At 42.2% G+C, this 13,662-nt stretch overlaps 1 protein-coding gene across 1 annotated transcript in view; it reads right to left on the bottom strand.

Annotated features, from left to right (window-relative positions):
• The window catches only part of LOC124553427, a 101,498-nt gene that overhangs the window by 24,511 nt on the left and 63,325 nt on the right, over positions 1-13,662 (bottom strand). Inside the window, exons 5-6 of the mRNA XM_047127289.1 lie at positions 11,488-11,615; positions 9,844-10,019 (exon numbers count right to left, since the gene is read on the bottom strand). Coding sequence (XP_046983245.1) covers positions 9,844-10,019; positions 11,488-11,615 — 304 coding nt within the window. The remainder of the gene's footprint in view (positions 1-9,843; positions 10,020-11,487; positions 11,616-13,662) is intronic.

Raw genomic sequence — 13,662 nt, 5'->3', positions numbered from 1 at the left:
TCCACCAGTGAACTTACCCGTCAAACTGCTGGTCTGGGAGCACCATCTGCCATTGTTTCCTGCAGACGAGACTTTCAGAGACAAAATTATTTTGCACAGATCGCTACATTGCACTGACAGTTAAACCCTGTAAAAATTGTCTACAGATCATCAAATACATACAAGACTCAAAAGAATATTTAACAGTCTAACTACAATTAAATATTACGATTGCAACTGCAGTCTGACACCGATAGATGTGCAGCTAATGTTTCCTCTGGAACGAATCTCATTATCTACAGTGCACATACTGTAATTTCCCATGTAAAAAATCGCTTGTGGTTATCGATGTCCCTAATATTTACGTCCCTCACGATAGGACACACAGTCATCTTCTCTAGTCATGCCACACCATAAACCACAGTAGCTTTACAATGCAGTATATACACATTTTGCACAAACAGTGCAGTTATCGTTTGTATCTGCACAGCATCCAAAAAAAGGCCCACACTCACACTGGCTATATGTCTCGATTCTCCTCAGTCCTAGGAAATTACCCGACAAAGTCGTCGAATCATCACTTCTGGAAGGTGCTGCACCCTGCCGAGATTCTTCAAACAAGTGTTATGAAGGGCAGGCGCCTGGCACTGTGTGGTAATGAATACCCCATCCGCGGATGTAATGCTAAGAAAGGCGTCACAGACGCGGGCTGGCGTACTGAATCAATATCACTTCTGACAGACAACAAGGAAAATACTAGGGTACGCTGACAGGGTGCCGATGAGGGGACGTATTGTAACAGCTGTATTGACTGTCCTGTTTGTACACTATAGCAGGTCCAGATGAACACTTGCATTGCTATATTGTGCAGCTGCTTAGGAAATGAATCTATCACCACGTATGTTCGGATATACTTTTCGATGCATTGAAATCACAATTCACCATTTTCAATCCATCGTTCTGTTATGACTAGACATACGCAGTCTTTTTTGTTTTTACGTGAATAGTAGTTTGATCACTTCCCACAAACGTATGTCAGAACATAAGCCACGTTCAAGCAGCAGCATAACATTTCCGATCGTCAACAGTAAACCTGTCTGTCATCAGAGGACTTCCATCTCATGTGTGATGAGACGTGACACATCCCTCTAAACGAACTTTGATTTATGTGATGTACTCCATCCTCCTGCCACATCTTGGGTGTAAAATCTAGACTTCAGCATCATAACTAAATTAGTGATACTGCATTCCCAGTGTACATATTTGCCCGACAGGAGTGCTGTTTACAGAGTTAGTGACAGATGGACTTAACATCTAAGGTCATCAGTCCCCTAGACTAAGAACTACTTAAACCTAACTAACCTAAGGACAGCACACACATCCATGCCTGAGGCAGGATTCGAAACGGCAGTTAGTGATGGAATGACTGCTAATTTTCACATGTCAGGCGCTGCTGCTGTACGTTTATCTGTTTCCTTGTAAGAGGTATTCGGAGTTACTAACAATCATTTTATATAGGGCTGATGCAGGTTCAAAATGGTTCAAATGGCTCTGAGCACTATGGGACTCAACATCTTAGGTCATAAGTCCCCTAGAACTTAGAACTACTTAAACCTAACTAACCTAAGGACATCACACACACCCATGCCCAAGGCAGGATTCGAACCTGCGACCGTAGCAGCCTCGTGGTTCCGGACTGCAGCGCCAGAACCGCACGGCCACCGCGGCCGGCGCTGATGCAGGCATAGTATAATTTTGGAACCATGATCGGATGTGTACAGTGGGTGCTATACATCACCTGAAAGCTATATTGTACCCGAATCACACAGAGCCAATGTTTTAAGGAAGTAGTTTTTTCGTTTTATGGTCCGATAACATAGTTTGTCATAGAGAATCCGAGAAGAACGATTTATGTCCCGTGCTTGAAATATATTTCTTACATTGGAATATTAACAGTGCTACATTCCATACAACTGATAGGTTGGAAATGCAGACGATCTAACATTACAGCCCGTTTTAAGTGCAGAACGTTGTAGCCCTAGAAGTGCATGTGTGTATGTTCTCTCTTACCAATACCTTCCAGGTACTCATCCTAGACTCTAGAACAATACTTTAGAGCATGCTCTGTGACTCTCATAGGCAGAGAGATAGAACATAAATTAAGCACTGTGCTCAAGGTGTAAGAAATATGCAGAGCTCTGCCATTTACTTAGGTGTGATGCATTATCCTGTTGGAATTTGAGCTTTCTGCCATTTTTCTGGAGTGAGGGGAGGGGGGTTAAGTTAGGGGAGGTAGCCCAGTTGACCTATCTTCCCGCCAAAATTTCAACTTCCTACCAGTGGGGTGTGGCACTTGCATCATCAACTGATGTCACAGCCGCCATCTTAGATGACTCTATGCACTGTGCACGTTAGTACACATTAGTGCACGTTAGTACACGTTAGACCACCAACATGGTAAGGGGATGTGGTGGTCGGTTGAAGATTGTGGTGGAGGCTTTAACTATTTCCTTCAAAGTCCAGGTGGGTATGGCACTCACAAAAACTCATTTCACGTCCAGGTGAGCATGGCCCTCGCGAAAAACTGACAAAATTTCAATTTCCCACCTGTGAGGGGGTACGGCACTTTTTGAATTTCCCACCACCGCTATCTTGGGTAACGATACTTGCGCCATCACGGCCGCCATCTTGGATTTGCGATGGGAGGTCAATCAGTGTATCTGTGGCATCACAGGTCTAATTGTACTTGTGTCCTCATGTGAAATAGTAGTGGCAGTTTCTATTCCAGTAACTCAGACTTCAAAGTGTACCTGTAGCAGTGAAAGGGGTAGGGGAGTTGGAGTGGGTGGGGTGGGGGGACAATAGGTTATCTGCAGTGACATGGAAAACCACTTAATGGGACAATAGGTTAAGTATGTGTCAATCAAAGGAGAACAATAGGATTGCCTCTGAGTGCATACCTGCCGCTGATGGAGGCAACCCGCAGTAACAAAATGGCCCCACACCCCCATTGTCCCACTAATGTCATCAGGCAATAATTATCTGCAACTGGTTCAAAGGACATTCTGGACAATCAAGGACATGAGTGCCATGGAACACTAATTTAACATAATTGTGAGGTCAGTTTTTGCACAAAATCGTGCACTGGAAACACTTTTGCTATTATGGATGGTTACAGAGGCAGCATGATTCAATATTTCTGCAGGGGATTTCCAATGAATCAATGCCGCATGTAGCTGCTGCACTACTCCAGGCAAATGGAGACCTGATACGATATTACTAGGTATCCCATGACTTTAGTCTCTTCAGAGTACAAATTCCAATGCAAACATTTACCCTTATCAACACACCCTTCAAATTATACCCATAATGCATGGAATATTTTGGGGTAAGGCGGCAGTAACAGTATCCATTTAGGAGAGGAGCGAAGTAGCTGATCGTCACGTCAATCATGAGATGCCCAGTGACTTCACCAAAGGTCTGTTTATTTTCCTTTACATTCAAAACAATTTTAGAATAGGGGTTTTATGCGCCCATTAGGGCACCTGTTGAGACATACATTTTATCGGTATGAATTAACAGGGCCAGTAAGGTAGGAAGAATAACCATTACTGAAGGAGTGGCGGTGGTGCATGGCAGTAGCTGTTAGCACGCACCAAGGCGGCGTGGGAGTCGCTGCTGGAGTACTCGTTGTTCTTCTTGCTAGTAAATATGGATTAAAGTGAATGTAGATTAAAGAGGGAATACTCTATTGAACGTAGGCAGAAAATTTCGATTAAAAAAAATGTATGTAACGTGAAAGGAACTACTGAGACAACCTAATGAATCCATGGACCCTATATGACAGCAAGGGCTGTTCAAGCTGGTGGGGGCTCTGTAATGGTGTGGGGCATGTGCAGTTGGAGTGATGTGGGATCCCTGATGAGTCTAGATACGACTCTGACAGGTGACACATACATAAGTAGCTTGTCTGTTCACCTGTGTCCATTCATGTCCATTGTGCATTCTGACAGACTTGGACAAATCCAGTAGGACAGTGCGACATGCCCGAAATATTATGTAAGATTAGAGTGTGTTTGAGGCATACAAGCCTACAATAGCTTGTTTAAATCTAATGTGGTGTCGTTACAGAATGAAGTTCACTTAGAAATTTCAGTTTGTCTTGTAGACACTGCATCAGCATTTCATAGGAAATGACCAGAAACTGGTGGCTTTAGAAGTTAATGACGTTCAGTTAATTAAAAAACAAATGAAAAACGAGAATTGTCACATTTAACATAAGCAGCAGTGATTCACTGGATAAAGTGTATGCAAATCTCTTTCTAGTATAAGAGATCTATTTAAAATCAAATGTAATGAGGTTGCAGGTGAACTGTCTTTTGATCTAAGATTGCGGTGAAATAGCTATTTTCGCCAGCCATCGTTAGGTAGCTATCTAATGCACCCTGAAAAGCGAAGCATTGTGCACTTATGGAATAACGTACAATTACCGGAAATTAAATTTACCTGACTCAGTCAAAAATTACACACGTCACACCACATGGAAATACAAATGGAGACAGGAGGGTGATGGGTAACGTATCAGGTTCTTATGAAGTCCGATCATGTACATTAACGACAAAGGGACTGCACAAAGTAAAATTCTTGAAGGTACCAAGGAGAGTAAAACAGAAACGGCCCAAGAAAATAGTATGGTTTAACGCATATGGAAACGAAACCAATCACCCATGTGAAGAGAACATAGACATCGTAAATATCTGTATGGGGATTGAATAAAGGAGTCTGCTAAAGACAGGGAGGACACTAGTATTGTCTCATGTGACTGTGTTGCAGAAGAGGTATATTTCAACAAGCCAAGAATGAATCCACTGAAAGATAAGTCGCTAAACATTTGCAATTCAGGAAATGATATTTATGAGAGAAGGGAGAAGTATAAATCAGATTATAAAGAAATGACAAACGAGAAACAAAAGTAAAGTCGAAGCTACATCGATCTGATACCTGATGAAGAGAAAATGGATACATTTGACGAAAAAAAGTATTTATTAGAAACTAGTGAAGAGTACAAAATTTAAACTGATCGCAGTAGTCTATACCAAGTAACCTCAGGGGATGCACAACTGTTCTGCAGCTATGAAATTCGCCATTATAGGGCCCATAGCTACGGTGGTGCTATCTAGTTTATATCACAATTCTGCACTACAGCCAACTCTCCTGTCAAGAGTACTCTTTAATCGTGGATCTAAGGGGACTGAAGTAGAAGTAAGTGTGACACTCAATTATGGAGTAATAGATTGAGTCTCAGCATTAAACAAAATCTCTGCGCTGTGCAGCTATACAGAACATGCGGATAAGGAGCATAAGGGCTCAAGTTCATGTTTGGTAATCTCTCCATTTAGGTTTTTTGTATGGCAATGCATTCTTCAAATATCGTGTCAATCTTTAAAGCATAAACCTAAATTCTTTTAACTATACCTAATAACAAAAATGCTAAACAAATGGAAGTCATAGAAATCATGAACATAAAATAGATCAAGTGACACGATAGTCTTTGACAGGTGCATATATGTGAAAATATAAAGTCACATGGGTGGATAAGATGTACTCAGAAACACGCAAAATATATCCTGTAGTATCATCGACACAGCACCTAAAAAATCACTACTCCCCTATGGAGACGTAATTGACACTAAAGTTTGACGAGTATACAGAAATAAACGTGAAAGAATAAGGATAAGAACAGATAAGTGAATAACACTATAAGGATAGTAGATATTTGCGTTAATAAGTCAAAAAAGTAGGACTTGGGAGGAAACCAGCTGGAGCAGGCAGCACATTAAAGTGTATAAAGGAGTCGAAAGTAACAAAACACTAAATAGCGTTAACACCTTGCAGTGGACTACAGATTAATAAGATATGTGAAGGGGAAGGAAGTGAGAGAATATCCAATAATATAAACAACTGGCACTTGTTTAAAACGAATTCATTTTGTAGGTGTTCAGGTAAGCCTCGCCACCTCCCAAGTTAGTAAGAGGATATTGGGTAGGAGGACTCATTCCCCATGTTGGTGTTGCTGTGGTCTTCAGTCTGAAGACTGGTTTGATGCATCTCTCCATGTTATTCTATCCTTTGCAAGCCTCTTCATGCCCGAGTAACGACTGCAGCCTACACCGCTCTGAATCTGCTTGCTGAATTCATCCATTAGTCTCCCTCTATGATTTTTATCCATCACGCTTCCTTCCAGTACTAAATTGGTGATCCCCTTATGCCTCAGAACATGTCCTGCCAATCGATCCCTTCTTCTAGTCGTGCCACAGACTCCTCTTCTCCCCACTTCTGTTCAGTACCTCCTCTTTAGTTATGTGATCTACCCTACCTAACAGTCACCACCCATATCTTTCTGAGTTGTCGTACACTATTTCCTTGCTCACTTTGATTAACCCTTCTACACCTACATTATCGTTGTGGACCTGTATATCCACAGCAGTTACCATGTTGAACGTAGCTGAGGACAAATGATCTACTTCCTTTCATGTCTCAACTTCCCTATCACTGAAATGATTCGTCTGTCTACCTCCTCAGACGCATAACTGCACATATCCTTCATCTGATTGAAAGTGATCACGAGTTCATGCAAAAGTCAACCCTTATTCTCACTCCATCTCATATCCACCCCACAATAACCCACGTAAAATAATTCTAGAAGAGTACCATAAAATCTAGGACGTTTACTGGAAGCTTGTACAGACTCAAATCAGAAAATACCTTGTCACTCTCCATATCCTGAAGGTATATCCGATACAAATTCCTTCCTGCAGCAAATTTCAACGAAAGTCACTATCACGCACACACACACACACACACACACATACACACACACTCATCCCAGCTATCAGTCCCATTTAAATTCTCCCTACTCCTTGACGTCTTGAAATATTCAAAGAATCTCATGGGTACTACTGTTCCTTCTTCCTCACCAATGTCTTGAACACACTAACTCGCCACTAGGAATTAGAGAGATGCCACAGCAATATACTTCATACAAAAAGACGCCTGAACTGACGACAGACAAGCTCTGAGTATACCAACTATAAACTCAAGTACTGGCAAGCTTTCTATTGACTTACCAGCCATGATCCACTCAACATTACCCTCTCTTTCTCAATAATCAACCCCTGACTGACAGTCTAACAAGGACCCTCTTGAGTCCAAGATCACAACTTCAGTCTTTAGTAAAGCTAATTTCAAAGCGTTGTGTTAACAATTCTGACAGGAAGAACATTAGCTGCAAATGACTCACCATGTGCATCAGGATGGTGACAGAAAATGTGTCCAGGAGGTGCACAGGTCATACTTCTATGGCACGTATGTATTATGCTTCACAGACAGACATTGTCGATATTCAAGACATGTTAAAAGCAAACCATGAAATTGCACTATGAACACCAAATGAAAAATAGTGCGTCATAGTCGTCAAAGAGGTGCCAACCATCAAGATCCAAGGCGAACTTCTTTGGGGTTACAAGCCGAAAAGGACGTCCAACTGCATATTCACTCTTAAAGAAAGCATACAGAATCATATTGGTGTAATAGGGTGGTGAAAACAGATGGAATGTGATTCATCCAGCCTAATGCAGAACAGCACGCCGAAGAGCTTATTGTGAAACTGATATCCTTGAAGACATAGCTCCAGAAAGTGCTATAATATGGTTTATAGACGTGCAAAAAGCAGACATCCAGAGGTCGAATTTACACAGTGGTTCCAGGTGGTGTGAAATGCAATGTCACACATTTTTTGGGAGGAATAGTTTGCTCTAAAGGAGCATGATTTTTATCTGGAGACGAGGAATCAAGCAAAAGCAAGTTAAATGGACCAGCGATTGGCCCAAACCACTGCTCTTACCATTGCTGTTGTTTTCTTACGCCGCTATTCCATTCTTGCTTTCTGTGACATAAATATATCCTACTGCCCTTGCAAGATCACACACACGAGAAAGAGTCGTAGGGAGCAGAGCACCTTCAGCTTGTCGCAGCACAATAAATAACTTTATAGCCGATTTACCATCAAGTTAAACAATCGGTATAATTGTATACTAATGTATTGAGGCATTGATTTTACTCGACTTTGACACAACTCTCTTAGTACCTCTAATTTCCTGGATTCCTTTTAAATGCATTTCTTCTTCAAACAAATTCCTTACTGAAGGATAGAATAATCATCTACAAATTTTCGGGTCGATTCCGTATTTTTCAGTGCATATCACGTGGACACTTCGTTTGAAATGTCGTTATCTTATGTCTTCCAATTCTATAGCACTGTTTCAAGTTATGCTACCGTCTACTACTTCCCTTGAAATCACTGTAATCTACGTCACACACAATTTGATGTGCATAATGTAGTAGGTAACTATCATGGACATCCCATAAATCTTATCAAGAAACCTTGAAACGCGCGGAGATCAGTTTTTGTAAAAAGTCCTTCTTGTTCTACCCTGAATATTTGTCCTTTTTCTTATGCAGAACACGGTCATACTGCTGTGGAATTATTCGAAATCAATTCACAGTTGCGTTACTCCTATCCTGCGGATGATCTTCCATGTATGTTATTATGTTTAATACCCGCTCCTTGGACAACGATTTGCCTTTACTACGTTTCAATGGAGCCGAGATTTCTGGCTCCCTGCCCTACAAGTGTGATGAACTACATATCTGGGACTCGTTTCAGTATCAGTTTCACTTGTTAAGCACATATTATCATCATTCCGCTCGTTATTTATACCATCTGTACAGTCAAACATATACGATGCCACACATCCCACTGAATCATCTTGCAGAAGTCTTAATATTTCATCTGCCACTTCTTTCTCACTCTGCAAAAATCCCTGTGTTTCTTTCTGACGAATCATCAACTTCGTGAAGTGTTGTTGTAAGTATATTGCAATGTTTGTTTCTTTATTGTTGCCATTGCTCTGCTTCATATCAGCACCACTAGCATTGTAACACTATTGCGAGTTACTCGTTGACTAAGCAGTTCAGTTATGTTCCATAGCCTCATGTTGTGCTCGCAGCTGGAGACCTCCAGTCCCACCCCTGTTGCCATTGGCAGTCAATATTGTGGTTGCATGCTAGACAATATGTGAGCAGTCGAATGCCACAATCATCATTGGCCTTTTGCCACCCCGCACTCAAAGGGGTCGTCGTAAGTACAGTAAAACTTTTCGCCTTGCACCTCCAAGACACACTCACCATCCTCGACAATCCCAAGCTGGCCACTCCGTGACCCCACATGCCCAGTGGTGGAGAGGCATATACGTTGTACCTCTCACTTCTGTCTTCCAGTATTTATGCACTGTGCTATGAGCAGATTTAAAATCGCACGTCACAGTGTAAGACATGAAAACTATGACCAATTACCACCCCACACCCTCCTATCGACACCTCTTCATCTTTTGTTTAATCGTTATCGCTGGTTAGCCCTTAGATTAATATAACTTTTGTACGCTCTTCCTTCCCTAATTGTTGCCATCATCTAGGCTAGACGTGGAAGTACACGTTATTAGCATGACTTTCCTCGATTAGACAAATTGTTTTAGCCCTGTTTGACCTCTATACTAGGTTTGTGTGTCAAGTACCACAAATTTTCAGAGGTTCTCACTGTTTCCATAAATTATGCAAACTTATGTAGTATCTGGCAGCAACGGTATTTGACTATTGTCCACTAGTCACATTTTCTGCTCAGTCCTGAATTAAATTATCGCAGCTGTTTACGTAACTGTAAAAAATACGTACGAGGGGAAGGAATGGAATAAAAATTCATGAATCGTAATGAGTTCGACAAAAGTTACAAAGTATACTCGCTTTTACCTAAGTATATAAGTCCCAGGCCTGTTCTTGTGTTCTTCCACTTTGTAGTACGCCATCTGCTCGCTGACGGATTGCACATCATGAACCCAGCCGCTTAATCTCGTGTGCAGCATGCCTCTCAGATGTTTCATGCTGTTAATCCATTCATGGCGTTGCAGATCATTTGAGTGGATACCCTGACACACACAGAAGGTGGTTCAAATTACTTACAATATTCACAATTAGCAGCCAACTTTAAGTTACACGTGTAGGTGCCACTATTGCATAATGCTTAAGTTAATGCTAGCTTATGACTAAATATTCAGTTTTGTACAACATATTATAACATTAATGCAAAGTGGGTTGTGTTGATGTCTTATCAAACACACGATTCTCAAGCTACAAAGTCAGTTCAGAGAGTTGCATTTATTTGTACACAATGGAGTCGAATTAATGTGACCACCACCTACATTCGACGTTAACACATACTAGCTATGGATGTGTATGGGTAGTTATAGATAAACTTTCCCTAAACAGATTATAAATGGATCTAGTGGATACGTTCGTCATACGCCCCGCACTGCTTTCTGCCGTTATTTCACGCAGTGCTGGTTGTCTGTTAGCAGTGACAGCTGTAGCCAAACGCCGCTGCTCTCGATCATCAAGTGAAGGGTGTCAGCCACTGCATTGTCCGTGGTGAGAGGAAATCCCTGAAATTTGCTATTCTCGGCACAGTCTTTATACTGTAGGCAGCAGGATACTGAATTCTCTGACGATTTCCGAAATGGAATTGCCCATGAATCTAGCTCCAACTACTATTCCGCGCACAAAGCGTGTTAATTGCCGTGGTACGATCATAACCACGCCAGACATGAATCACCTGAGTATAGTCGGCAGCTGCGCCAATGCTCTGCCCTTCCACGCCTTGTGCACGCGACATTACCACCATCAGTAAGTGAGCACATCGTTACCCCGTGCCTTGTCACCTCAGTGTAATTTCGCAGAAGGAGCAAGAATACTGGAGTGTGAGGTAGGTAGTGGTTGGTCATGATGTCCACGGTGCATAAGCTTAAGTTCGCGCCCATTAAATTCTTCATGTGTGGATAGACATTCTCCAAGTTATTTCTGAACGATGAAGCCTTTAAAAAATCAACATAGGCTGTCAAATTCTATTACGCAAGGTGATCTTTATAGCAGACCGTAATCCCTGACCCCTCTCTCCCGCGTATTACCTACAGAGTAATAGACTCCAAATAAGCAGATTCTCAGATAGTGAGATAAAGGACGGTTTAGTAACATCTGGAACATTGCCTAAGAAATATGTGGCCACCAGGCTTAGGCTTGTACTGTAGGATCTGACAGGAAGTTTTCCAGCTGGTTTAGGAAGTTACGAGAAACTACGAACGAGAAAGGTACGGATGATTTTCTTGGCTATCCTTAACCGTTCCCACTGTGCTTGCTTTGCCTAATAACCGCACAAGGTAGAGGGGGTCCGATCTCTTGCAGTGAGTTAACATTGCAGTCAGAGCGGCGGAAACAGCGACACTGTGAGCCACGTAAGCCAGTAAACAGACTGAGAGGACTGACCACGTAATCGTGGCTGTGTGTATCACTTTCTCATCCCGCGTACATATAACATAAAACACGAAAAGAATCTCCACTTACCATTTGCTCGAAAGCGAGGGGGACGAGCAGCTGAGAGAAATGTTTGACACCCAGTGAGAGCAGCTGCGCCGAGTCCCGCCAGTAGTCAGAGAGGTGCTCCAGGAAGACCGGTATCTCGGCCTGGAATTCTGGACAAGAAGACGGACGAGAAAGTGGTGAAGAGGTCAGTGAATCAGATTTCTATGGAAGCACAACATTCACTTTCTGCATTCACAAGGATAAAGAGGGTATGAAGGTAGAATTTACTAAATATGTATACACTGTCAGACTACTGTCACACTACAGTATGGACACCTTTTTCGGACCGAAGCGGTACACGAGTAGTATATCTGTGCCTGTATCATATGTTGATGGAAATGTCATCTCTATGTCAGCTTACTTTTAGTATTTTAAACACTGGCGTCAACAGCACTAAATTCCAGGGGGGGGGGGGGAGGGGGACCAAATAGGTAGGCTTACATCATAAAAGACTCTAAATAGGAGATCTCCTTGAAGAACGTAAAAAAATTGGAAGCTAAAATCATTTTTTGGAGGATTGGTAAGGTCTCAGACCACATAAACTGACGGGGAAAGAAAACGCAATGCCAAGAAAGAATTGTGTGACATAAACGAAAGTAGGAGTGTTTCTATATCTTAATGATGACGCCTATTCCAATTTCGCGCCAGTCGCGTATGACGATACAAATTACATTTATTTAAATACACACTGTAACTGTTATGATGGTCAGTTACCTTTCGTACTGGATGTGGCAGATTGACGTTAGTCAAGAATATCTTCAAGGCGACAGACACGCTATTATCAACAGCTCACAGCGTTTGTAATAGGGCTATGGGAACCTGGATGTTCCTTTGTGATATTGCAGAAAGACTTGACAGGTAGGTAGGTAGCCACTGTACATGACTGCTGGCCACGGTGGGCACGAGAATGCACGGTCTCGAGAGGACTGGGCTCCAGACGACCACGTGGGTCTATGGAGAGGGAAAACCATCGTGTTCAGCAGATGGCTGAAGGAATGTGAGCAGCAGTTGGAACAACAGTAACATAATGAACTGTTACAAATTGGTTACTTCAAGGACAGCTCCGAGCAAAACTCCCTGTACTGTGCATTCTCCTCACCCCAAACCACCGCCATTTGCGACTTCAGTGCTGTCAAGAGAGAGCTCGCTGGGGGCAGGGTGGAGATCTGTCGTGTTTTCTGATAAGAGTTGGTTCTGCCGCGGTGCCAGTGACGGCCATGTGTCAGTTAGGAGAAGCCCAGAGGCCTGCAGCCAGCTTGTCTGTGTGCTAGACACATTCAGCCTACATCTGGAGTTATGGTAGGAGGTGCGATTTCGTATAGTAGCAGGAACACCCTCGTGGTTATCGCATCCCTCTGACGCAAATTTGTACGTCAGTCTGATGACTCGACCTGTTGAACCGACATTCACGAACAGCGTCCTAAGGAGTGTTTTCCAACAGGATATCGCTCGCTGTAGTGACCCCAACATGCTCTACAGTCGACATGTTGCCTTGGGCTGTTCGACCATCACATTTCCGATCGAGCGCGTATAACACATCATCAGAAGACGATTCCAGTGTCATCCACACCAAGCTTTAACCGTCCCTGCATTGAGTGACCATGTGCAATAGGCACGGAACTCCATCCGACAAACTGAAACGTGGCACCTGTACGACACAACGGATGCTCGTTTGCATGCCTGCATTCTAAATTTCGGGAGTTACACGTTTATTAATGTACAAGCATTTCACATTTGGAATGGCTTTCGCCCTGCTTACATTAAGCTGAGATCTACCAGCGCTAATCATCTAAATATGGTGCCTAGACTTTTGTATTCCCGAAATTTAGTAAGTCTACATTAATTAATTTTTTGTGTTGAAATTTTTTTTCCCGTCACTTTATTTCAGTAGCTTTTTAAATTTCTACAGCTCTCCAATTTAAGCCCAGATTAAAACTTGTTTTGCTATTATCTAGTATAAAAACATATATGATATTAACATATGCACTTTTGAGGCTGTGCGTATGAGTAAAGTGTATTACCTCCTAAACCAACGTGGAAACCATTCTGAAAGCAAATAAAAGATTCGTTCATCCACGATTTCGTCTCAGTCGGTCGAGTAAAACAGTAAGAGGTGGAGACCGCATTTTTAAATACTGTATTAGTTTCATTATTAAA

This window comes from Schistocerca americana, chromosome 11 (assembly GCF_021461395.2).
Source record: "Schistocerca americana isolate TAMUIC-IGC-003095 chromosome 11, iqSchAmer2.1, whole genome shotgun sequence".
NCBI lineage: Eukaryota > Metazoa > Arthropoda > Insecta > Orthoptera > Acrididae > Schistocerca > Schistocerca americana.
The sequence above is the reverse complement of the archived record's forward strand: the minus strand, read 5'-3'. Positions and strand labels throughout refer to the sequence as shown.